The sequence below is a fragment of the Panicum hallii genome, chromosome 5 (assembly GCF_002211085.1).
Source record: "Panicum hallii strain FIL2 chromosome 5, PHallii_v3.1, whole genome shotgun sequence".
NCBI classification, from domain to species: domain Eukaryota; kingdom Viridiplantae; phylum Streptophyta; class Magnoliopsida; order Poales; family Poaceae; genus Panicum; species Panicum hallii.
In genome coordinates this window covers 59241472-59267861 of record NC_038046.1, presented here as the reverse complement: position 1 = coordinate 59267861, position 26390 = coordinate 59241472, and the positions used below count along the sequence as shown (strand labels likewise).

General features: G+C 43.2%; 2 protein-coding genes across 2 annotated transcripts; both read right to left on the bottom strand.

The window, feature by feature from the left end:
• Positions 1-4467: 4467 nt before the first annotated feature.
• LOC112893365 (probable protein ABIL3) lies at positions 4468-8023 on the bottom strand. The gene is made up of 9 exons (XM_025960655.1): positions 7249-8023; positions 6229-6311; positions 5975-6125; positions 5730-5829; positions 5551-5646; positions 5438-5474; positions 5176-5297; positions 4988-5079; positions 4468-4830 (listed from the first exon to the last, which is right to left on the bottom strand). Exons 1-9 carry the CDS (start codon positions 7360-7362, stop codon positions 4678-4680), a joined length of 948 nt encoding a protein of 315 aa, XP_025816440.1. The 5' UTR covers positions 7363-8023; the 3' UTR covers positions 4468-4677.
• A 647-nt stretch (positions 8024-8670) lies between these two features.
• Positions 8671-12916, bottom strand: LOC112893364 (auxin response factor 1-like). Its single transcript, XM_025960654.1, has 13 exons — positions 12555-12916; positions 12250-12461; positions 12119-12175; positions 11648-11797; positions 11483-11567; positions 11247-11337; positions 10966-11130; positions 10773-10892; positions 10585-10657; positions 10295-10460; positions 9567-10216; positions 9294-9478; positions 8671-9207 (listed from the first exon to the last, which is right to left on the bottom strand). The coding sequence occupies exons 1-13, from the start codon at positions 12562-12564 to the stop codon at positions 9108-9110; spliced, it is 2064 nt and encodes a 687-aa protein (XP_025816439.1). The 5' UTR covers positions 12565-12916; the 3' UTR covers positions 8671-9107.
• Positions 12917-26390: the final 13474 nt, after the last annotated feature.

Below are 26390 nucleotides of genomic sequence, written 5' to 3'. Positions count from 1 at the left end.
TACTTCCATCATCGTCATCAGCTTCAATTCCTTCGTCGCGAGCTGCATCCCTCCGTCTACTACACCAGTTCGATCATCGCTGTAGCTAGCTACCATTGCCTGCCTGCTTCGGATCTGACGAAGTAAGCTGTGAAGGCATGTCGGCGATCCATGCGTCGCGCATCTTCAGATAAACTAGTGCTTGTATTTGACGATCGAGGCGAACATAAACAAATGGCAGCAACTGTGTGATCATCATCTTCTTCTGTCTGTAAACAATTAAGAAGATGGATGGATGTACGGAACGTCTCTTTGGAGTATTCATCGGATACTTGCATTGGGAAGCGACGAATCCAACGCAAGGCAGTTAGTTCTAGGCAGGTAGGTATCTGCAGTAATTTTTTTTAATGGAGCAGGAGGGGCGCGCCCCTACTGCGATTTTATTAAAAAAGAAGAGGAAAAAGTTTATGTACAAAGAAGACAAAGAAAGGTAGCTAGCTAGGAAAGAAAAGGTTACAGAGATTGGAGACATGTTTCTAAAGCGAGAGCTAGGACTGGTTTGGCCCTGCGAGAGAGGAGAGACATCTCGTTAGCAAAGTTCCTCTTGCAATTCTCCACCAAGGGATCAATATTCTTAAAGATCCAGTCGTTTCTGGCCGTCCAAATGTTCCAGGACAGGAGGATGATGATCTCCATAAAAAAGGCACCTGTAGTTCTTTCTTGATCTGCCTGAAAATATTTAGCATAGGCTTTGTTGTGATCACTGCAGCTCCAATAGAAATCCAACAGGCTTTGGCAAAGTTGCAGCGTAGGAAGAGGTGTGTGACTCTCTAGTTTTTGTGGAGAATGCACATGTAGTTGTAGGTGTCTAACTCCATGTTTCTTCTGCTGAGGAGGCCACGTGTACTTATTCTACTCGGATCAGCAGCCCAAAGAAGAGTTTATGCTTCATTCGACACCTTGAACTCCAAATCCACTGGAAGATTGGGCATCTGCAGTAATTAATATGGCGTATCCTACGCCCGTACCGTACGTCGTCTCAGACTTGTGTATGCTTGCCTACTCTCTCAACTCTCAAGGCAGTTGCTACTTGTACAAATTAATAGCAGTAGCAACTACTAGGTCCTTGCAGATTTAGTATTTGCTTGCCACTCCACTAATGATATGCATGCTTTGAGAATTAACCGTACATGGAAATGGATGAACAAATAATATATAATAATGAATAAATTCAGAACATGTACAGGCAGCTAGGAAGTAAAGCTAGCGTCGTCCAAAGATATGGTATGGAAATCGCATTCGTATACGGCGTCGTTGCTGGAACCGGATCGACGAAATCCCTGGCGACAGGTACCTGATGCTGACACTGACCGACGCCCAGCAAGGCATACAAGATCGAAGCTGTGGTGGATGATCTATCTGATGACTACTAGCCAGTCTTGTGTGCGCTCAAGCTAGCTAGAACCATGCATGTTGCCGTTTGCTTCTTCGTTCTTCTAGCTTCTTCCATGGATCTGCTGCATGCACCATCAGTTAAGATTTTCAGTTTCTTTTTTTGTTTCGATCCTGCAGCCAATAGAAAAACTGCACAGGTCATGCGTCCTTGGACCGATCGTCTTCAGATAGGTCCATCAGCTCGCTCGCTATGAAGGAATGAATGAGTGATGTATGTAGGTAGCTCTAGCTTAGCGATCGATGGAGCCCACAATTAAAATTGGCCCTTGGCTTTTTGGTCCTTGATTGATTGAGCATGCATCAATCAATGAATTATTCAGTCCAATTAGTCCATTATATGCATGAATGAATGAATATAATCGACTACGCGGATCCATCGATTACTAGCTGAAAACGACAGGTGGCAGTCAATGAAGCTACCTAGCAGCAGCAATTATTCTTTCTGTTTGCTGCATATATATGGTTTTGCACACAGTCCCGGAGCCTGATCGATCAGGATATGAATATATATACCTAAAATGTAACAAGGTGCATTCTCTGTATAAAATGCACCCATCCTGCACTTACAACCGTGAGACTACATTGATTGCAACCGGAAGAATAGACCAATTGCAAATGGACGGAACTGATTGCAACTGGGCGCGAGCCAGTTACAACTGGACGCGAACTAGTTGCAACTCAGACCGACCCGGTTGCAACTGAACGGAACTAATTGCAACTGGGCGCGAGCCAGTTACAACTGGACGCGAACCGGTTGCAACTCAGATTGATCCGGTTGCAATTGGATGGACCGGTTGCAACTCAAACCGATCCGATTGCAACTAGAACTGTCACAATTGCAACTGAGAGGGTGGGTGTATTCTGTATACAAAATGCACTCAGATGCATTGTAACAAAACAATATATATATAGATGATGCAGTAATAAGCAGCTCCCTTCATGTCTTATAATAAAAATCTATGTACCTAGAAAAACTAAAACAATTAATAATTTTGGACGGAGGAAATAATGTGTGTATGATTATGTATACTACAGGCAGCATTCATTCCTTATACACTTATTAGCAAAACCGACAGCGGCTGATGCTGAATTTTGTGTCCACCATGCGATAACGATCACGACCACGACCACGATGACTATTGTTCCTTTGTCAACTTAATACTTCCTCTGTTTTTATCTACATATTGTACATGTATTAGGTTTGTTCTGAGTCGAACTTGATCAACTTTGATCAAATTTATAGGAAAAAGTAACAATATTTATAATACCAAATTTGTTTCATTTAATCCACCATGAAGTATGCGTTGATAGTGCATATGTTGGTCGTTGCTATATTTTTCTATAGATTTGATCAAAGTTAGCTAACTTAGACTTAGAACAAACCTAATACGAGGGAGTATTAGGTGGCTGTAGCTAAGGAACGAAGGAGAGCGGGACAGCAGGGTTAGTTAATTATTACATACTCTGTTAGTTGTTGTTCTGCATGCCGTTGATCATCCTCTTCATCTCCCCTGCTAGTACTAGTGATCAATCCAATCCACTGGCTCAGATCAGGACATGGAATTCTTGGGCTGCATGCACACATATTTGCTGTGTTCTTCAATATATATAATTCTTAGCCAGCCAGTTGAAATTAATTAATAAAGCTCCCGGCCTGTTGTTTTGCCTAGCTTATTATTGTGCAGTCTACAAAGGACCGGACCATCCCAACTTTTTGTACGAACTTAGCAGATCCATCAGAGAACGTTTTATTTTCCCTTGCATTGGTCAACTCTCGACTAGGTGAGCATTTGCGTTGGTCATTTATTTATATTACAAGAAGATCGATCGAGATCCAAACAATGCAACTTATTGACAAGGCTGCAGGAATCTCAGCTCCTCCACTTGCTGACAGATCGAGGACATATATGAAACATTTTATGTCTGAATTGAAGCAGCTAGCAGTACGTATACAAACTATTCCGATCGACTATTGTTCCTTTGTCAACTTAATGCTCCCTCTGTTTTTATGTCTGAATCGAGGCATTTTATCTAGCTGCTGACCACGGCACAACACATGTATAAACTATTCCGCGATTTTATTTCTTTTTAATTAGTTTCAGCCACAGCAATACAACGTACAGCAGCAGGCAGGACTACGGCGGTCTAGGCCCAAGAGAGCAGCAGGCCACAAACAGGCCGAGTTAGTTAAAAGGGTCCATTCTTCCTCCTATTGAGAAGGGGATCGATGCTTTCCTTTGCAATTAAAAAGAACACCCAGCCAAGTAACTGCATTAATTAATTCAGTCGAAATCAAAGTTCCCTGAAGAAAAGCAGCAGACATGATGGGTTCCTTAAGCGCAAGACGATATGTGCTGTACAAGTCCAATCACAGTCACACGTAAAAAGAAAAGGACGCACTACTGGACTGAAAAGGCAAGAAGCTTAGCATGGCTCCACTGGGCATAATGTACACAGCAACTAATAACAGTTCAACACTGCTGCTGTTAAAGTTAGACCATGCTCGCGTTATGATGTTAATCTCTTCCAAGCCTTGCTCACCGGCCCAATCATAGAATGTGAAAGGTGAATGATGCCCATCACGCATCTTGATGATCAGAAGAAGAAAAGTATCATACCTGAATTCATTATCTTCTTTCAGACGCGACAACCAGTTAATTTACTTCCTCCTGATCACGACAGATAAGGTATACTGCTAGTACCCGTAGGGCCTGAGCTATGCTTAGAGCCCTTCGCTGTTTGATGTTTGTTGCTCCCACCATCAGGAGGAATTCAGTAATACTGCACTGTTTCATGCATGACAAGAACGGCTAACACATTACAAGGAAAAAAAAACAGATGAATCAGCATGGCATAGATAAGGAGGAACCAAGTAGAAAGAGGAAATGCAATGATTGGATCTTTAGTGATGTGGACCCTAGTGTATATTTCCATCTTTGGCTTCAAGATGAGTTTTGACGGCAACCCCAAAATTCTAAAACTGAAAAATGGGAACCTCATCTGAACGTTGTATTCTGTTCATGGTGGCTATACTTGCACAATGCCACCATTAGGGGCCACCAGGAGCTGCGTTCACCATGTGCCTGAGTTGTATGAATACATGAAAAAAGAAGAAGAGAAAATGGCGCAAAGGAAACGAAAGGACATGATTGCAACCTTTTGGCATAGCAAGAGGCCACAAATACGAATATCAGATGTTGATTCAATTAACACCACACTTCTTTGTTTTCAGCATTCCAACAATCAATACTCATCCAAGTAACTGTACAATGACTCATCGTTCCTCCACCGGCGCCTTGTGAGCAACGACTTGAGGAAACCCCTGCCTTTGCTCGAGCTTTTCTCCTGTTCCTTGTGATGGTCCCAGTCGGTGTGTAACTGCATTGAAGTTTGTCTCTGCACAGAATGCCACATTACAAAAATTGAATTCTGTGATCAAACACAAAGAAAATCAGATGATGCTCTTTTGGTAATCCACCAGTAGTAATCTAGAGTTCTAGACAAGGATAATCCCAAACTGACATAATAGGTCAAAGCTGTGCTCAGGACATACCAAATGCTTTGAGTTCACAGGTGGTTTTCTTGCGACTGTAGAGGACCGTGCCAGAGGATTAGAATCTGGTATTGGTGAGCCTGCCCTTATTTCTGCATAGCAAAAGCGAATGCGACAATTGCCCACTAACCTCCTCAATGCAAGTTCCACATTCAAACATATGCTCAATCAGACAAAGGACAATGTACCTTTTGTATTTGAGTTCACGATTCGAGGAGATGGAGATTTAGCTCGTGCTTTTTGAGAAGGTGACAAGGACCGGGATCGGTGATATGCATCCTTAGGTGTAGGAGATGGTGAACGAGCACGCCTGCAGCAGAACATGCATTGTTTTTTTTAAAAAAAGAAGTGCTGCAGTGTATCATTATGGATACTGAACAGTGAACAATCAACTTTCACCAAATAAATCAAACATGCAATGGAGGGATCTGCTAGTTCCTATTTGTTTACCTCATTGTAGCCTGCCGACATCCTGGAGTAGAAATGGCTGGAGGAAGCAGTTGAAAATCAACAACACAGTAAGCCTTACAAAGAATTATAGATCAGAAGTTCAATGAACTTACAAGATTGAGACTTGTGCATTTTGCGACTTGTATATTGTCTGTTGTACCGTGGAGGTTCCGAAACTGGATGTATGGAAGATTCCAGTAGATCCATGCCTATAAAACATAGCAACAATAATTATACATCCAAAGAAGGTAGTTCTTTAATGCAGCAGTAACAGAATGGAGCGTGGAATTGCCTGGTAATATGTAACGCCTGTGGTACTTTGGCCCCTTGATGAGAAGAGCTTGTTGAGATCTTCCTTCTTGGTCCATCGTCTGTTGGCAAATTCGTACCCTCTGCAACCATGAGAAACAACAATGGTTTGAAGGCTCGAGATAGACAAATGTAACTGTCTGATATTCATCCCACATCAGCAAACTTACAAAACACAGTAAAAAAAATTGATTTACTAAAGGAATTTTTTTGCAGTAGGCATTATACCTGTTCAACTGAAGATACTAGAAATTCTGTTTCATTAACCTCATCAGCCTTTTCGCTGACAAGATTATCCACCTTGTATGACACAAAACCCAGATGGTCCACTGTGCTAACAAGGGCCTCAACTGTGTAATCTTTCAAACTCGTCATCACACTGCAGAATAAGATTAAAAAGGAGATGAGATGTGTTACTTGTTTATTGAAGCAACAGCAGACTAGACAAACAAGGAAAGCAAAGATCCAGGAAAAGATCATACGTAGACTTGTGCGAGTTGTTTCGGTAAAATACTTCAAAATATTCTGCCGCTGAGTATAGCTGTGACCGCAGATTCCTCAGGTCCTACAAATAAAGCATAATTTATTTAACAGAAGCAGAGAAAGCATAGCGGATAGTAATAAGAAATGCCAGCTCAGCACATACAGAAGACACATAAATAATTAACAAAGGCATAGCCATGTGGGGTTTCGTTGTGGACAAGGATCCTAATTTCTTTAATCCAAGCAGAGACAAATTTGACAATAGATGGCAGCAGCACCTAAAAGATTGACATTAACGGACCGGTAAACTCAGTAAGGTTCAATTCAACGACAGGTTCAAACTTTGAATGAGCAAATAGCCCTTGCATATATGGGGAAAGCAAAGCCACACAGCACAAATGGCTTGGATGCTTCTTTCGTGGCAAGAGCCGGTGCTGGGTCAGCGTTGCAGTGCCGTTATGCAGACAAGAGCATTTTGAAAATCCAAATTGGATGGTGCTTTTGCATAATAAGGGGAAAAGTAGGGGGAGAAAAGGTGCGGCCATTATAGAGCTGCAAAGGCAGTGATTATACAAGTAACGCATGGTTCCCTCGCTTTTTGTTGGAAGGAAGTTAGTATATTTCAAGGGTTTGTTTTTTTTGTTGGAAGGAAGTGAGTATACTTCAAGATTAGATATAGGTAAATGGTTGATGAGGTAGAAATGCCTGAGTAAAAACTACTCCAGTAGTCAAGATTACATTACTGTAAAAAAGTATGGACAGGGACTACACATCCAACCTACAGTGTGTAATAATAGACCTAACTAGGGACAAAATCTTGTGATTGACAATTTGACATGGACAGGAAAGCGCATAGGAAAATGTTACACGGCATCGCATTTTGTCTCGTGGGAACGCAATCAGCAATCAAGAAATGCGGTCCGGTTTCCTTGGACAAGAGCGTTGCCTAGATCCATAGGAACAAGAAGGGGAAAATGAGAGAAAATGGAGTCTTGTGCAGATGGGAGAAGCATACATACCTTGAGGGTGTCTGAGAAGAGGAGACCTTCCTGCAAGGACATGTCGTCGGTGATGGAGGCGGCATCATGGATGTGGGAGGAGACGGATGACGGCGACATTGCGACCGCCTCCATGGCCAGTCAAAAATCTGGGCACCTCCCTCTCTTGTTGCCAAGATTCCTCCTCCCAGGAGCACCGAAACCCCCACCCCTTGTTGGGCAACCAAAACCCCCTCCCCTTGTTGGGCAACCAAAACCCCCAAAGAAAGCAGGGAGCTTTTGAAGGAAGGGGAAGCTCCAACCGAGTCCTCCAGTGGACGGCGGCGGTGGTGATGGGGTGGCTCACCTACAATACGGGGAGAAACAGGAAGGGGGTTGAACCACCTCTACTCTAGTACTCTACCTGTGTTGGGCTGTTGGTGTCGCCAAGATCTGGTTTGGGTCCCTCTCCGCCTCCCGGTGGCTTGGAAGCTTGCAGCTGCGCTAGTGATTGGCGGAGCAAGGATGGGCCCTGGTAGGGGAGGGGGGCGGATGAATGCGACGGGCGGGGGAAGAAGAAGATAAGGGAGGGAGGGACAGGACAGGATTAAAAGAGGCGTTCCTATTTGTTGTCTGCTGAATTTCTCTTTCTGTTTGTGTGGGGAGCAGAGCAGAGCAGACGAGACGAGGCGGCTCTTCTTCCGCTGCGGCTGCGAGCATTCATTCACCGTTGTTGCCTTGCTTGGACTGTGCTGCTGAGGGGGGAGTGCACGCCAAACCGGGCGGCCAGAGGTCACGGGTGGAAGAAGGGCAGCCTTGTTCATGACGCTCCGCTCTTGCCAGTGTGACACGACTACATTCCCTAATTCCATTTCATGCTCGAGACGAGAGGAACAATTTATGAAAAATGTTTGTAGTGTAAAAAATTATCATTTATCAAGTACAACACACCTTTTTCTTTTTTGCACATACTAGTAGTATGCTGGAGATTTTCTTCTGAAATAAACAGGATGTGTTTTGGAGTAGTTCTCAGCCTGCAGGCCTTGGCGGTGGAAATGGAGAGACAAGTCTGAACACGAAACCCGATCCGGTGCGCGTGCGCCGTTTCTGGCAGAAAGAAGGGAAGCCTTTCGTTTCGTTGCCGGCGGCAAAGGACGGACGGTCGGTGGACGGTGGTGGTTGTGCCGGCCGGACACTGCCAGCACCCAACCGTGCCGGTGCTCACACCATCTGCATGACCCAGCTGGGCCGGCCTGGTATCTCAGGGCGGGCCACCCAACCAAGAACCGGAGCCTGAGAAGCCCAACGTCCCCAACACATATACATACATTCCGGAGCAGTTCCAGCGACAACGTATACAGTACTGTATGATACATCTTGCCTTACACAGTTACATGTATGTTCTGTAATTACTATTTGTCTTTTATCACCAAGCCTTGCAATCAATTCAACACAACAATCTCATAGTTAACCAATATCACCTCTCATATATTGATATACCTACTGATATTTACAAAACTTACATTCCCATAGGTCTGTCTTTTACACCCATCTTCATTATTCCTTAACGCCAATAAAGGCTTCCACTAAGCTTTTTAGGTAGACTACTAGACACACATTAATTGATTGTCATCTTCTTTAAACCAAACTAAAGACACATTATCAAACCTTTTTTCTTTTCTTTTCTTTTCTTTTCTTTTCTGCAAACCTATGTTACATCAATTCTTCCTCAAAATGCTTGCGAAGAAAGAACTGAAGCCAGCAACCAATCTGTTGCATCATCAAGACAAGCTAGCCATCATGTTTCAGCTACAACCATCTCCCGCCCCAGAGAAACAACGATGCTTCATCATCAACCGTGAAAGGCTCCAAAAATCCACCTTCCATCGCTGTCCCCCCTTCTAAAAACTGGTCTTCACGTCCTGCTCCGGGCAAGGATCCATATCGCCCTCATCTTCAATGGAATGGATCACAATCTTCCTCACCTTCAGGCAGAACTCACTGCACGAGTCATATAAATAGTATGTCAGTAACAACCCATTAACCTCCTGTCTAATTTTTTGGGGGATATGCACAAGGCAGCTTACAGCCAAGGAACATCGCCGACTTCCATTGTGTCACCATCATCATTAGTGAAAACCACCTTCCATTTCTCTTTGGAACTCAGGTCTTTTATCTCGAACATCTCTTCAAGCTCACCGGTCAACTGTGGATACCCATCCAGGTTCGCCAAATCTACAGCTCTGCCCACAGCATTTCCATGCATTTGAACCTAGCAAAGATCAAGTATAAACTTCAGGTTACAGTACAGATTAAGAAGCACTGCAGGGGAACAGAGAAGAGAACAACAAAACCTGTACCTTAATTCGAGTCCTCCCAGTGCAACTCTGATGGCTTTGAATTTCTCGGGGGCTTTCATTCAGGAGCTGTGTATGATCTTTTGTGACTTTTGAAAGTGCCGATAACTGACCAGAGTCTTCAAAAGAACCAGCAGCTCGGGTCGATATCTCCCCTACTCCCATGGTCATCTTGTCAGTGGTAGCACTACTCTTACTCTTAGTATGGTTAATCAAGTTGACACCAAACAGACGGAACATGCAGGGTTCCTTCTTTTCTTCGATAGCATTGGACAAATTTCGAGCAACCTCCTCGGTCTGGTAGCTGCACAGAGTAGTGTTGCAAGATAACTTGGAAGAGGGTTCCTCGGCTTGATATGCAGAAAGCCCAGGCCAAGGAGGAACCCTTGCATCATTGCTGGTAACCTGAAACAGCTTCTGAGAAATCTCTGACAAGGAAGGGGAGCCCCCCTTGCTTGATGAGTTATAGTCCTTGAACCAATTCCCAAGTACTACAGAACTCTGACATACTGAACTACTCATGGCACTGTATCCTGCGCGTTCGCTTGTCCAAACGACTTGATGTCCAGAGATACAATTGGGCTCACTGGAGCCAATGCCTGCCTTCTCATGCTGTTCAGGTATTCCAGAGAGCCAAAATTCTTGAGTAGGTTCTGCAAAATTATGAACATCAGGCCCAAAATTCCAGTTATTTTTTGAAGGCAAGCAATGTGAAATTTTCAATGTCATACCCAGTGCCTGAATATCCAGGCCTTCAGCTATCTCCCTAGGCCTTTTGTTTTTCGTTGATGGTTGCACAGGTATGTTTATGGTAGGTGCAGAGGCATCGAATGGTTCGATTTCCCAAGAGGAAACCCTATCAGGGCCATTGAAATTTGTGGCTTCATCCCATTGGACCTAAACCAAGAAAATCAAGAAGGTATTCAAGCACTTTTTCTAGGGAAATGAAGGCGTACGGTTTTTTTCTCAACGAATTAGAAGGCAGATAATAAGAGCAAAAAATAGATTGAACAGATCTTACCTTCAACGTCTTCCATTCAGAACCTTGCCATTGTGGAGAGAGATCTCCTTTATCAACAACAGTTCCAGAAAACCTACAGTTGAAGGAGATAGATCGATCATGTCAATTTGAGAGGACAACAAGTTGGCAACGCATGAGGAACAAACTAATAAAAGAGAAACATATGAGATGACAGGATGAATCGTTACTTCTTCACAGGGACGTCTTCCCCTTCAAAACTCATCTTAAACCTCATGCCCACATTAAATCCAATTTTACTAGCTTCAAGGTACTTGTTCAGACTGACGATGTATTGGCTTTGGCTTAACCTAAGAAAACAAATAAATGATTAGAAGAGAAAAAGCAGTTGTATGAACATATCGATGGTAGGGAGTGTCCAACCTTGGTCTATAATACACCAGGAAAATGGAATTAGTCTTAATAGCATGTGATGCACTTGCAAGGACCCCAAGATGCATGCTTTGGCTGGATATAACCGATGCTGGCATTGTGCTCTGCTTCTGCACAAGGCGTCTTACTCCAACACGCTGCTCTCCTGTCTCACTCCTACAAAAACAAAAGATAGTTTCATGTAAGATGTACATTTACTTGATGAACATGTGCACAAGTTTTCTTTTTAACTAAATCATCTGCACAAGTTGTTCATTCAGTTGAGATCTAACCTGAGGTAGACAAATGCATCACCAGCAATCAGCTTCTTTGATGTCACAAACGTGCTCCATCCAGTAGTCAGAAGGTGCCGACGAGGTTGGCCTAGAGAAACAAGAATTGCAGAATTAAGCACCAGAAGGTGCATAAAGGTACAATTTTTCTCCTGATCTGTAGCCAAATTAAGCACCAGAACGTAATTTGGCCAAATTATTAAAGACCATTCAGTGGAGACTCAGACAGTGCATACCCCTGTAGATGTGCTTGAACCTCCATTCAGATCCATGTAAGTCCTTTGTGATGAGCTCTTGGGTGGGGGTCGGCATCGACATATCCTGTTTAACAACAAGCAATTTCTATGAATTATCCGCTACCTTACCATACGCTGTACCGAAGACATGTGAATTGTGTGTACCAGTAGTGGGAGGCATTCGTTTGCGTGCCGCCGGAGAACAGAGAAGCCGCCATGGGTGCTGGTGTCGGATGGTGTGAGAATCTTGCAGAAAGAGTGCACCACTGGCCTCGGCGTCTCCGGCGGGTCAGGTAATGTGGGCAGATTCACTTGCTGCAAAACACAGGTAATTACACTTTTTTTTCAGAGAAATCCACATAGTACAGTGTCCCAAAAATGAGTGCATAATCAGTGAATTGCTTTGCCTACAAAACCATGAAAGTGCTGTATACTTGCAAAGAGAAGAAGAACTCAAAATTCAGGGAATTCAAATGAGTAAAATTTGCAGAATTCAGGGAACCGAAAAGAGTAAGATGGGCAGCAGACTTAGGGACAGCTCCTCAAATAAAGGATATGCTCAAGGGAGAGAGCAACAACAAAAAAACAAGAAGTAGTAAAATCGCGGTGGTCCAGTCCACTCTGTGTTTGACTCACATCCGGGTCGGGCTGCAGAGTGATCTGGGCGAACATCTCGTCCGTTTCCGTCTCGGCCTGCACAATAGAGACAGAGAGGGAATTAATAGACAAAATTGAATGGCGGAAAAGGCGAGATGTGAATAAATTACCTTGAGCTCGACGTTGACGACCTTGCAGAGGATCTTGTTGGGCACCTGGAACATCTTGATCTGCTCGGCCAGCAGCGCCGGGTCGGTGGGCTCCTGGAGCTGCTCCAGGTGGCCCTGCAGGAAGTAGAAGACCCTCTCGTCCGTCTGGGGCAGCTCCACCAGCGGCCCCGCGCAGGCGCGCCACAGCTCGGCGAACAGCTCAGGCTCCCGTCCTGCCAACAACCAACAAGCTGACCTGGTTAATTCTGGCCTGCTGGCCATGAATGAAAGAGCGCCAAGGCCGGGGAGGGGCCAGACTGACTCACCTTGCGCCATGGCCTCCCGGTCCCGGGGAGGAGAAGCAGGGGGAGCGAGGGAGGAAGAGAAGCAGTGTGGTCACCGCACCGGTGGTGGTGTCTCTCTCTCTCCCCCCTCTTGGGCTCTCCTCCTGTGCGTCGCTCGGAGTGTTTGTTAGGCTCACCCCATTAAAGAAAGGCGCGGTGGGACTTGTTGAGGCGAGGCCTTGTGGGAGAGAGAGAGAGAGAGAGAGAGAGAGAGAGAGAGAGAGAGAGAGAGATTGGGGGAGGGGAGGGGACAGGGCAGGGGAGAGAGGCGAAGGAGGTGGAGCTGCTCAGCCGCTCAGGTCACGAAGCGGCCGCGGCGGAAGCTCAACGGCGGCGTTACACAAGTGAAGTGCGCTTTATGGCTTTAACACCCCCTCCCCTCGCCTTTCTCGTTTCTCCCCTCTCATCTTTTTGCATGGAGACACCTCTACTATCTGTAAATTTTTTGTATCGTATACGGGTAGCCTTGAATGTGTAAGATTCTCCCATGAAAACCAAACGGTTCAATCCTCCTACACAATTTCTATTAGCAGGAATAAAAATCACAAGTGGAAAAAAGCTTTTGCCTTTGTATGATCTAGGTGACTAGGTCTAGGGATTTTTTAGAAAAAATAAATTCATCCACATTGAACTTGTATATCAACAAACACTAATTCAAGGGGTCAGGTGTATTTACTTGAAATTTATTTTCGGATCATGTTGGATTTAAAAAGAAGGACCTTTTTTTTATTCTGGCGTAAAATATAGTGCAAAAGTTATATATGTATCTAGTATTGAATTTTAGAAAGAAAAGCATGATTTTTCTATTTTATTGACATTAATAAGGATGATAGAATTAAAATGGATTTGCCAATATACGTTTGGTGCTCTTAATTGTATACCAAGGGGTTTGAATCCGTCTCCACCAATTCCTACACTCTAAACTCATTGTGACCTTTGAGTAGTTCTACAAGGACAACCATATAAATTGGAAAGGTTGAGAGTAAGAATACATGCCCATCAAAACATAAGCAATTGATTACTAAGATAAAAATGATACGTAATTAAATACATGCCTCTTCGTATGTTTTTTTCTGAACATCTTTTTAATGAATTATGTGCATTATTGCACGTTCTAGGGGGGAAACAAATTGGTCTTTACATTTGCGCCATGTACCTAATAAAGCTTGCGGTGTTTGGTGGTTCCCATTGGATCTGCCGCTACTAGAAAATGGATTGAAAATGGATTAAAGATCCAGATCTAAAATACCGGCTGCTGTTGTAGTCTGAGTTGTTATCTTAGAGAGAGCTTCAGATACTGAATCGTGGCACGAACTGATGCCTATGCTCCAGCATATGCACCGGATTGTGCCACGACCTGGTCCCAAAGTCTTCGCTGGGCCTCAAGCACCGAATCGTGGCATGACCTGGTGCCTATGCAGCGGACATGACAGTTCGTACCATGATCCGGTGCCTAATAACCCCAGTGGCATTAGTGGTAGGTCTGGCATGACCCGACGCTAATGATTGACCATAAGCATAAGATCATGCCACGATCCGGTACCAATGCCTCCGTCTATAAATACCAGACCCCCTCCCTCCCCGAAATGCCATGAACTTGCACTGTTCATGGCAGTCGGGTGAGGGAAGGGAGGAGAATTTTTAACTTTTTAGAAAAAGGTTAGAAATTTTTTCCTTGAGCTATAGCCTTTGATTTATTCTATAATTGTTACACACTTTCTAATTAATTTTTGTTGTTTTAGTTTGCAAGTGATTTAGACGTAGTTAGCTATCTATTTAGTTTATTATTGATATAATAATTATTAGATATGTGATAATTATTTTTTAATGTAGATACCATGTGATTTAGATGTAGTTAGCAATTGGTTTACGTTTAGAAATAAATTATTTTGACACACTAGTGATGTATATATGGTATGTTTCTGAAAAAAGTTTCAAAAAAGTTTCGTGTTTCTTCCAACATAGTCTCAGGAACATTAAAATCTTTTATACTTACATTATAACCTATTGAGAACTAAAAATTCCATCAATAATAGTTGCAAGCACATCCAGAAACTGGAGAACCTCTCCTGGACCCTTCTCAGTAAGAGAGAGGATACCAAATCAGTGAACTAGGTATGGATATAATTTTTATTAAGATCCAACTTTATAAATAATGTTATAAAGTTGTATCTTTATAAATATTTTGTTCATGACTCATCCATTGATTTGGTGTCCTCTATTTTATCTAAGAAGGGTCCAGGAGAGGCTCTCCAATTTCTGGATCTGCTGCAGCCAGTGTTGATGGAGTCTTTAATTCTCTAAGTTCTCTAAGGTTTTAGTATCATTTTAAAAGATTTTAATGTTCCGAAGGCTATATTGGAAGAAATACATAAATCTTTTCAGAAAATAAATAGTTATATCTGAAAGTCTATTTGTGGAGATGCGGTTTGAAAAAACTTTTGAAGAGTGTCGAAATATATGTGCAACTATATGTGCAGTTTTTATTGAATTTTGCTCGTAATTTCTGTAGAGAGTAGCAAACTTATAGTGTTTGACTCAAAGAGGAGACCATAGACGAACATCCAACACATCATAGACCTATTGAACAGGTAAGTTTAATTTGCATAATAAAATCCTTTTATTTTTAGATCAATTAAACATCGAACATATTTTACGCGCAGGGTGTGGAGAAAATTTGTGAAAAAGTACAGAGGCCAAGGTGAATGGAAGGATGAATTGACTGTTAGAATGGACTTTCCGGTGTGGGATCGTTACCATTTCACATATCTCATCTGGTGTTATGTATACGCATACATAAATATTGTATACCTAATTTATTCCTCCTATAGTGTTCGAGACAAGAAGCAGGAAATAATTGGTGTGGGTACTATGCATGTGATTTCATGCACACCCTAACCGATTTTGGGAAGTGTAGGATAGAGGATCTAAGAGTACGCACAAACCGTTCATAAATACGTTTACAATTATTCTGACGCGATGAACTAATTCATCGAGATTTATTTTTTAAAAAATGATAGATGATGGAAACAAAGAATGAAGTTCTACATGTGGATACAATTGATGCCATGTCGGAGCAGCTAATATGATTCATTACGAGGGAGATCCTGGATCCTAAAGGCGAATTCTACCCGATGGCCCTACTAATAGAGTAGCATCCGCATCGACTTCGTGAGGGCTTGGAACTTGTAATCGTGATATTTGTATATTTGTAAATATTATTATGTCTAGATAACTTAACTACATGATTGTCAACAATATTTAATTATTTTTATACTTTATTTTCACACGAATGCGACTAGTGAACGTATAGTATATAGTGTATATCTTAGGTACGCGTAGCAATTCTGCAAACATAAATAGTAATAAATAATTCAAATAAAATAAGATTTGTGTGTACCGGTTGCTCTTTTCAACCGGAATCCAAGGATGCTTTAGGCATCGGGTAAAATACCTAGTGTATAAAGTTGAAACTTTCAGTCTCAATTCTCTGGTACCGGTTGAAGAACGAGAATGTATGCAGATTTTCAACCGATAGCAAGAGCTTGTTTTCCGGGAGTAGTGTGCATATTAGCTCTACTGCGCACACACACACACACGTGGCTCGATCGATCTGTGGTAGTAGTGCACGTGGGGGCCTGAGGAAACCTGGCTGACAATGTATACATATATCCTCCCATGCATTACATGATGTACGTACCTACATGCATGAAGTAGATCGATCAGATGAGAAGGTCAAGATGCGGCCATGCGGGGATCGATGACGACGATGATCGGTCGATATCGGATCCGCGCACGTACAGGTACGACAGCACAGTGCAGTACGTTAGACCAGTCAAGCAAGTATCGTCGATCTGCGCGCGCGTGCAGTGGTCGGCCGGGTTGGTGGTTGGGGATGCAGCAGCTAGCAGCCATCGTCCATCCAGTCAAAGCTAAGCACGCCGCAGCCGCAGCATCAGCAGCAGATGAGCTTAGCTTGGCGCATGCATGCATGTGCTCTAGCTAGCTTAGTGCGTGTCGTCTTGCATGCATTGGACATGTATGCACTACTGCTCCATCCAACTTGCATTGTGTAGCCCGGCCAGCACGCAGGTCTCTCCTGAGTCGATCACTCACAGGTACGGTGTCTGTAGCTGGCCAACATCATATCCCCCCTCCCCCTACAAAAATGCATGCACACAACCTAGCTAGCTACTCTTGGACACAGTACGTTTTTCCTACCTTCCTTCTCCCATGCCACTAGCTAGAACAGTGTTCCTTAATTACACCTCTTCTATCCATCTCACTGGTAATACATACCATGCATTTTAATTAAACCATGGAATAATGATAGCATATATTTTCTATGGGAGTTCTACTTAAAATATCAATCAATGTAGGCCGAACCTCTTTTAGTGTTTTTTTTTATGTTCATAGGTATATCTTAGCTAGTTAGCTTAGACATGACAGTGCACCAACACGGCAGTGTAGCCCTATGGGATCGAGGTGCGTGCGTGCTGAGAGAATTAGGGGCTGTTTGGAGTGCCGCCTAACCCGCCACGGCGCGCCACACTTTTTCCGCCACAGGTGTGGCGGCCGTTTTGAGCGCCACAAGTTAGGCACGCTGTGGCGGGTTAGGCGCCACTCCAAACAGCCCCTTAATAATAAATTGTGCAAATAAAAGGCCCCAGGAATTTTTGCAATTATATATATATATATATATATATATATATATATAAAGGCTCACAAAGAGCTTGTCCTTTGAAAAGCCAAAACATTGAGGATGAATTTGCAAAGTGCAGCCCCGGCCTACTTTTGGTCTCGATCTATCTAGGAGACGCACTTACCGTTGTTTTTTTTTCTTTTGAGAGAGAATAGAGAGAGAAAGAAAAGGCATGACCATATGCATTTCAGTTACTCCATGGTTTCATATATATATATATATACATACATACATACTAGTACGTCAGTTGAACGACGGCTAAAAGGTAATAAGGTCTTGGAAATCATCTCCCCTTTTTCGTTCCTGGAATCGAATTATTATTTTTCTGCAAAAGGAGGGGCGCCATGTATAAACATACAACTTTCTCACGCCATTTTGGTGCTTCCATTCGATCCATGCATCCAACGCGTGCCTACGCACTCCACTCCACACCCCGTGCATACATGCATGCAACTCTTGTGATGGATGACCCATACATATATAACAATAATTTCATTCATTAATTACGTCTATAACGTACTCACTCCATTTTAGTCGTTCTAGATGTATAATTTTTCTATACATCTATATATCTGAATACATAACAAAATATATATATATATGTACGTATCTAGGAAAATCAAAACGACTAATAATTTTGGACAGAGAAAATACTATATATGACAGTAATTGAGGCCGGGTGTGCTATTCAGTCTATTTTACTGTCCCAAACAATACAAGCTCGTTTTCTATTATATATGTGCTTCGATATGATGTTTACCCGAGACGATTGTACATGCAACTTCCAGCTATTAACGTACGAGTGCTCCGCTGTTACAATGCAACTAATAACTGCATGCTCTAAGATCGAACGAATTTTGCTTTTGAGAAAGCGTGTTACCACTAAATCAGCAATATAATAAACAATGCGATCTTGTGATCGTCGATCGGCATTCTTTTCACCAAAGATTCCCAACATGCCGAACTGCAGGAATCTGGAATCTCCGTTTGGAAGGCACCGGCACCTTTGCTACACTCACCATCTGAAATGAACACGGCAAAATCTATCAGTCCTCATCAGCCACAAGAATTGAAGCAACTTCTTTTGGATAGATGCACATTCATCGTCACTACAAGATGCATGCATGCGGTTCTTTTGCCCCAAATATAATTATCGATCACATTGGATAGATGCAGCCCTCAGTCCCCACGGAACTATGACGAAAATAAAACACGCGTTACAGAACAATATCTCGTATCATAAAAAACGGTGCGCCATCAACTCCTCGTATCTGCGAGGACTACGACTCGTCATAGAACCGGTGGGCCACATGTAGCGTTGGGAGGGTCCAGCATGTCTACGTGGCTGCCAAGTGTAGTGATCTGAACCCGCCGGTCCAAGTGCCAGGCTTGTGGGTCAACTATGTCAACGAGGGTCCACTGGAGAGGTGTGATCCGATCGTCCACGTGTACGAGTACAGGCTCAGCAGGCCGACGTGGCTAACACGTATAACTGTAGGTACCAGTAGACTGGCCCAACATGTCTACCTGGCAGCCACGTGTGCTGATTGGGGCATAAAGATCTGCATGTCAGGGTTGTAGGTCAAATATGTCAACGCGGGATCCACTATGGGACCCGGCCGTCTACATGTACAAGTACGGCCTGCTGGCCTACGTGGCTAACATGTGTAACTGTAGGTTCTGGTTGACTGGTCCAAGATGTCTGCTTGGCAGCCACGTGTGCTGACCGGAACCTGAAGATCCACGTGTCAGGGTTATGGGTCAAAAATATCAATGCAGGGTCCACTAGTGAGGTGGGACCCGGCCGTCCACATGTACGAGTGCGGGCCAGCAGGCCTTCGTGGCTAACACGTGTTAATGCGGGTCCCGTTGGGTGGCTATGTGTTGCTTGCCCGGTCTAGCGTGTCCATGTCATGGCCACGTATCGTGGTGGTACCCGCAGATAATAAGGCCTAGGCGTGAGGCCCAAAATGAAATTACCGTGGAGCCGGCCCAGGTTTGAGTGAGCCACTAGGATGGAAGAGAAAAAGGCCCACTGTGAAAACAGGTGTGCCGAACGAGCTCTGAAAGGGGAGGAAAATTTTTGCTATTGCACGGGTTCGAACACGAGCCAAGGCTAGTTCGGCAGTTGCTATCCACCACTGCGCTACTCAACTATTTTCGCCTAGTGCCTAGTGCTGAGATTGTTTCCAAGGTCCTCTCGCAGAACAACTCCAACACCACTTCCTTGAAAAATGCTGGTATAGCCACTCCCTCCTCGAAATCTCAGTCATCTGGTGAAGGAGCGCTTTATGAAAAACTTGCTGCTAAAAAATAAGATTTAGCTGTTTTGCAGCAAGAATTGGAAGAACTAAAGAAGAAGAGTGAAGCAGCATATGAAGTGCTAGCGAGAACTCAAAGACAATATGAGGAGCTGAAGAAGCAACAAGAAGAGAGTAATAGCATCCTTAGGCAGATCTTGATCATGAACAACCCTGATATCTCTTCGTAGCCCTGATTTTATGTGTGTGAAACTGTTGTATTGATCTCTGGTGTTTGTGTTACGTTCTAATATGGTTCTGAACAGTCAGTTAACTAATTGTGGTGGTGTCGTGAACTTATTTGGTTGTAACTTATTTATGGAATAATCCTGCTGTATCTTTTGGTGTTATATAACGAAATGGTTCTGTATGATGTGGACATGTATGATATGGCATATGTAACATCCAGAAATGAACACGTGTCCTACACATGGACCAATTGGGAAACGCCATGTGGCCCAGCAGTGGTATAATACACGTGGGCCAACAGGAAAGATACCAACACGAAAGATACGTGGGAGAACAGGGAAAGACAAATGGATAAACAGGAAACGGACACGTGGACGAACCATGAAAGGACACATGGACAAATAGGAAATCGACACGTGGGCGAACTAGGAAATGACACATTGGTAAACAGGAAACCGAGTGGACGAACAAAAAGGGCACGTGGATGAACAAGACACGTGGACACACGAAACAAGCACATGGGCGAATCAGGAGAGGACATGTGGGCGAATAGGATAACGACACGTGGACAAACCGGAAATCGACATGTGGTCACGTCATGAAAATACACGTGGACCGATTACAAGACGACACGTGTCCAAACGAGATGAGGATACGCGAGCGGATAAAATAATGACACGTGGTGTAATGCTAGTGCGTCATGTGGCCTTATGCTAGCTCGCCACGTGTCGGTCCTCTTTGCGACATGTGCCGCCTGATACGTCATTTGCCAGGGTGCACGAAGCCATGTTGCGTGCCAGCGTGTCCTGGACACATCAATTGCTAGCGTGGATGGCACCACGTCAGCTGCCAGCGTGAACCGAGACACGTGGATCCGGTAGTTTTGTAATGTTTTTGCGACGCGTCACGGAATGGAATATGCGTCCATGATGAAAGTTTTTTCCGTCACGAATAAAATCCGTTATGTGACGTTTTTTTGGAATTTCGTCACGGTTGAACAAACTTGAAGCGATTTTTTGATGAATAAAAAGTTCATCACAAATTCACCGCAGAAATTTCTTTACGACGTATTTGACCTTTACATGATGAAAGACATTCGTTGTTCCACTAGTGAATACTGGAAATGAACTGCTACTCTGTCCTAACAGCCTGATCAGCCCTACCAATTGTAAGATCGAGGACACTACACGCCTTGAGCATACTTTATTTCCATTGAGCTAGCATTCTCCATATATTATATATTGAAAATAAAAAATAAACTTTAATATATTGGTAAGATCTGCGCTTGCTCGCACGCACAGGATCAAAACCCGATCGACAAGAACTCAATCAATCATCCATAGCCTCCTCGTACTCTCGTGACCTTTCATATATATTTGCGATGTCTTGCTCTTTTGTGTTGTAATCACCCTCGCTGGGTGGGGAATATTCGTCGGTAGAGCGAGTCATTGCATTGCATCCATCCATGGTTTGCAAGCCTGTAAAAGTGTCCTGCCTACGAAGTAGAAGGCGTGTCTAATTACTAGTTTAATGTTTTGGAATCAATCATCAAGAACGGCACACTTCTTTGTTTATGCTAGCTAGCCTTTTAATTTGCATGGGTTAGTGTTAGAGCTGTAGTGCTAGGATTGTGCATGATAACTTTTCATTGTTAATTATATTTAACCCTTGCTTGGCATCTCGATTTCTTTCTCTATCAATGCAAGTTTCAACTAACTACAAGTACGCATGGATGGGTAGCTCTAGCTAGGTGTGGGCTACGGATGAATGGATGATTAGTTTGTGCCGTTGGCTGCAAAGTGCAAAGATTAAAATATGTTACCGGGCGCACGCCTCCATGTGGGAGCCAAAACCAACCTGCAGGCTCTAGGTAGCCTATGCTAGCCGACGCTGGACGAGGGCTTTGAGCGTTTCTCGATTTTACTTACCAAGTGCTCATTTAAAATGATTTCGGATCCTTAATGTACAGTCATCCAGATTCCTCGATTGACGGATCAGGCAATGATTGCTTGGTTTAGTAATAGTAGAGATAGAGATAGAGATAGAAATAGAAATAGATATATGTTAATTAGCTTGACCATGCAAAATCTGAATCTCTCGTGTACCAATGATGTTACCTGTGCCATGTGATTTTTGTTCTAGTTTTGCAGGGAACCACTGCAGGCAATTCGATTTCAAGAAAATATATAATTTAAATCGAATTGTTTGTGCCCTGTTCGTCGCAGCAGTCAGTTGGGCTCGGACGGCACACGAATAGAGAAAAGAGAGATAGAAATGCAATCATAGGCTAATCCCTCTTTCGAGGTTTATTTGAGCCCAAAAAAAAACCTTTCTGTTGTGTTGCTAACTCAGCTTTGCAGGCTGATCTGATGCATGCAGATTGTGTCGCCCACGTACACCGAGATACTAGCAGTAGGTGTGACTTCTTCCATTCCAAATTAACAGGGGCGGATCTAAAGGTCCAGGAGCTAAGTCCCCCTACCTTCTGAAAACTAATCCCCCTCCATTTTTTAAGAAGAAAAATAAAAAAGAAGAGAGAAGGAAGAAGAAGAGAAGGGGAGGAAGAAGAGGGAGACGAGCCCCTCTTCATATGTTAGCTGGATTCGCCACTGATTTTAAAAAATTTAATCTTGTTTGGAGTCTAGGAACGAATAAACTTTATTCTTGTTCGTAGAAAGTTTGCAACAAACTGATATATTGTGATACATGTATCCCTGGTAGAACCCTTTCTTGTTGACATATGCAAGTGTTTGTGGCGAAGGATCGCTCGCAGAAGATCCCGACCAATGTAATGAAACGAGCTGACAAGGAAAGATGATGCATTGGCATGGGTGATGAGAGAGAATGCATGGGACCCCCAAGCCTTTCCTAGGAAGCTCATCCATGTCTCACTCACCTACATCCGTCACGAGTGACAACACATAACGATTTTGGTTAAGTGCACGACGACCTGCTTCCCTTTCATTTCATAATCTACCTGCTGCAGCTCCTAAAATCTTCAGAATGGAACTTATTGACAGTACGCAACAGAGCTGGTGTCTCCAGTTGGAGAAGTGCATGCACATGTAGCGTTTGACTGCAAAATTGACATATATAAGTTAATGACCCTTCCCTTAATGTAACTAGGACACCATCAAGAAATGGAGAACACCTGCCTTTAAAAGGTTGGTATCGTTGAGTTGGAAGCCAAGCAAATCAAACCAAACCAAACAACAGCGTCGGACCAACTAAGAGCAGCTCCATCAGACCCTCTAAGTAAATCCTCATCTTAAATTTGGAGGTGGAATAAAAAAATCACACTCCAGCGGATCCTTCAGTAAAACCCCCATTTTGGGGAGACATCCAAATATCTTACTCCACCCTCTATTCTTATAGTGTCTCCAGAGAGCCCTCCATCCACTGACAAATGGGTCTCATCCTTTGGATTAAAAGAAGAGCGTGAGATTTAGAGGTCACTCCCGTTGCTGGGGTTAAGATTAAAAGACTAGCCTTCAAAAATTAGAGCGAGCTCTTACTAAAAGGATCTGATGATTTAAGGACCATTGCTGAAGGTATCCAACAACCCTACTTGTTTTGGCTGGCCTCAACCCAGGCAACTCAACTTAGTAGTATCTTATTACTCATGCAGCTTATTCAACTTATACCTGCATGCCCATTCCACAACTTGCAATCTATCTATCTATCTATCTATCTATCTATCTATCTATATATATATATATATGTGTGTGTGTGTGTGTGTGTGTGTTTGTGTGTGTGTGTGGTCAAACATAGCATAGAGATGGTGTTCAGTGATCTCTCCTCCCATTGAAATTGATTTCTCCAAACTTCCCTGGCCTGCGGGGGAAAGAAAAATCCCTATCGATCTGCAACTTCCTTTGCAATTCCTATTTGATTTTTGAAGAACAAAAGAATCTTCCTCTGTTCCAATCAAAAGGGGGGGGGGGAGAAAAGAATCTTCCTCTGCACCTAGAAGAAGGCACGCTTTCAGATGGACAAATAGGATTAAATAAAATTGGTTGTGTTCATAGTATTTCAGCAAAACTTTCGTCACTGACCAACGTCCAATAAACCCAATAGCTGGACGTGCTGGTGGATATAAAAGTAGGCCTGTTTCTCAGAAAGTCAAAATTATGAAACATTTTTGCGGTGGACACAAGTTTTTTTTAAAAAAAAGAAACACGGTGGAGACAAGTTTTACGCTGGAAGACTATGAATGAAGGAAAATATTTCAGCTCTACACTACAAAGAAGAAGAAAAAAATTCAGGTATTTAAGGTGCTTGCTAATAAAACAAACATATGAAAGTGATCTATCATTTCATAGGAAGTATCTGTCCGAGATGCCCAAAGGGAGGATCTTTGTCCCTCACATGGAGAGTATCACGAGGAATATACTAAAAACCGAAGACATTTGCGTGGAATTTGCATCACCATGAGGTGTGCCTAACCCAATCATATGGTAGGCAAAGCACGAGACAGAGAGCAGCCAATTCAAGGTCTACAGGCAGCAGCGCATTAGGGTCTCCTGCTTGGCCGCTACTGGCTCTCAAATCTGAATGGATGTTTAAATATGCTGTTAATTCGGGTATTAAGATTTAAGAAACATGCCCACTTGGGCATTAACAAACCTCCATGACAATAATGTGGAGATTATATGGGTGTCCTGCTGTTGGATTTGTCGTTTGCAGGGGGGATTATATGCAGGCTTTCCTTTCCTGCCTGCCTTGTATTTGGCAATGTCTTGGTCCCCCATGCTTTGTTTAATCAGAATGCCTTTTTTTTGTTTATAGCCACCATAATAGTTAGTTGTTCAGGTCCCTGTACTATATATGCTCATTACATTGACCCATTTCCTCATTAACTCAGATGGATGGATTGGTTCATCAGTTACCTGAAACATCAATGTATCAGCATCTGGGGAACAAAATTGACGTGCTAACTGTGTTCCATAACAAGACAAGAAACAGAAAAAAGAAAATCATTTGCAAGAAACAAGGATCGTTAGCCTGTGAGCTCATTGTTTACAGGTAGGTGACAGTGCTCTATCTCACAGTGGCATTAAAGTGGAGCAAATCAAAGGGTAGAATATAAAGGACTTCACTGTCTGCCTGAATAGATTGTGAAAAATAACGTTTCAGTAACATTCACCAAGTTATGTGTACAAGAAAGCTTGTTCAGATGAAAGACTAGTTTAGTCAGTTGTTTGGCATCTATACATGAGTTGGATTGACTTAAAGTCTTGGCACTTGGCAGGGAAGATGTCAGTGTTATCTACTTTTCTAAGCTTTGAGGCAAAGCATAATCTATGCAGGCAGCCTACTGATGGCTTTCTAATTACCAGTGAATAGACAGGCAGCAAAATTAACTATGGAGCCTATGTTATGTGTGAGGAAGAGAAAGCTCCTGTAGGATAGGCGCCAGGCAACGAATATGCCATGCAACTTGTTCTACCTATCAATTTTGACCGGATTTCTTTGCTATGCAAATCATGCTCCATCCACTCTGCACCGCGATTAAAAACATCCTGATCGATGCGCCGGTGAATTTTCCATGATGCTTCTCCTCTCCTAATCTGCTCCTATATCTTAGGCTGCTGCATATATCTCATATAGTTATGATAGCAAAGATCACATTCTTGATTCAAAGCAGCAAGCACTTACTCCCAACTGTCAATAAACTAGTTAGCAATCCTGCTCGACAGAATAACATGGCGAGTGTTCATATTGTCGATCGAACGATTCTCGCATCCAATGAGCTCTGAATTGCGATCGATGCTTCCTTCTTAGGTGATGTGTTGTACTCCTACATGTGAGCGTGAAGCAAAGTGCTGAGCATGGTACAAGAGAGATAATTATATATATATACGTATATGGGCTAGAGGCTAGTGGAGGGGACTTGAAAAATGCATGTAAAGAGGGCCGGGAAAGCAAAGCATGAAGGAGCAAGCTTGGGTTAGGCTCTAATCTATGGAGATGGAGAGCAGCAGGCATTTGCATCTCTGACCACTAAAGGATGGCTTCAGGCCTCTGATGTGGATCCACTTGTCGACGCGTGGTGCGATTGTTCACCATATATATTTCATTCCAGAATGGCATTTTTGCGCGCCAGAATAAAGCGAAAGACGCCTTTTACCCGCGCCTTCAGCTTCTGTTTCTGCTAATATATTTTATGTTTCCAGTGATTCCTCCTAACTAATGCTTGTGGGTTTTGTTTTTCCTTTCAGTTCAAGTTTATCGTCAGTAGACCCCTCAGGCCTCAGCAGTGGATGCTGATAAGCATGGACATGGAGGAGGAGAGCCTATTGGCTGCTACTGCAATGCCAAAACGATTGTACATGGCCATCTTTTATTTATGTTAAACTGCCAAGAACCTTCTGAATGTTGGAACCAGCACTGTCTGCACATAAGCACAGTGGTCCCCATGTCCTAACCTATCTGCATCATATCCTAGGGGCTTATGAAATGCTTGATTCAACTGTTTATGCAATGCAACCAACTTCTGACGTACGATGGCTCCTGTCATTGCAGACAACTTCTAAACTGCCAAGAACCTATCTTGTTGAATTCGATTCAATCATTGAATTCTATAGGAACTGAATGTTTTCCCCTATGAAAATTGGAACTGTTCCA

Bases quoted from the DNA above. Each gene is read 5' to 3' on its own strand.
- LOC112893365 (XM_025960655.1), bottom strand. From the start codon at position 7,362: ATGGAGGCGGTCGCAATGTCGCCGTCATCCGTCTCCTCCCACATCCAT. The intron at 5,830-5,974 runs GTATAATGCCTA...TCATGGTTGCAG, and splicing joins TAGTATCTTCAGTTGAACAG to AGGGTACGAATTTGCCAACA. The intron at 5,647-5,729 runs GCAATTCCACGC...TATGTTTTATAG, and splicing joins CAGGCGTTACATATTACCAG to GCATGGATCTACTGGAATCT.
- LOC112893364 (XM_025960654.1), bottom strand. The intron at 12,176-12,249 runs GTAATTTATTCA...TCTATTGTGCAG, and splicing joins TCGTCAACGTCGAGCTCAAG to GCCGAGACGGAAACGGACGA. The intron at 10,217-10,294 runs GTATGACATTGA...ATAATTTTGCAG, and splicing joins CCTGGATATTCAGGCACTGG to AACCTACTCAAGAATTTTGG.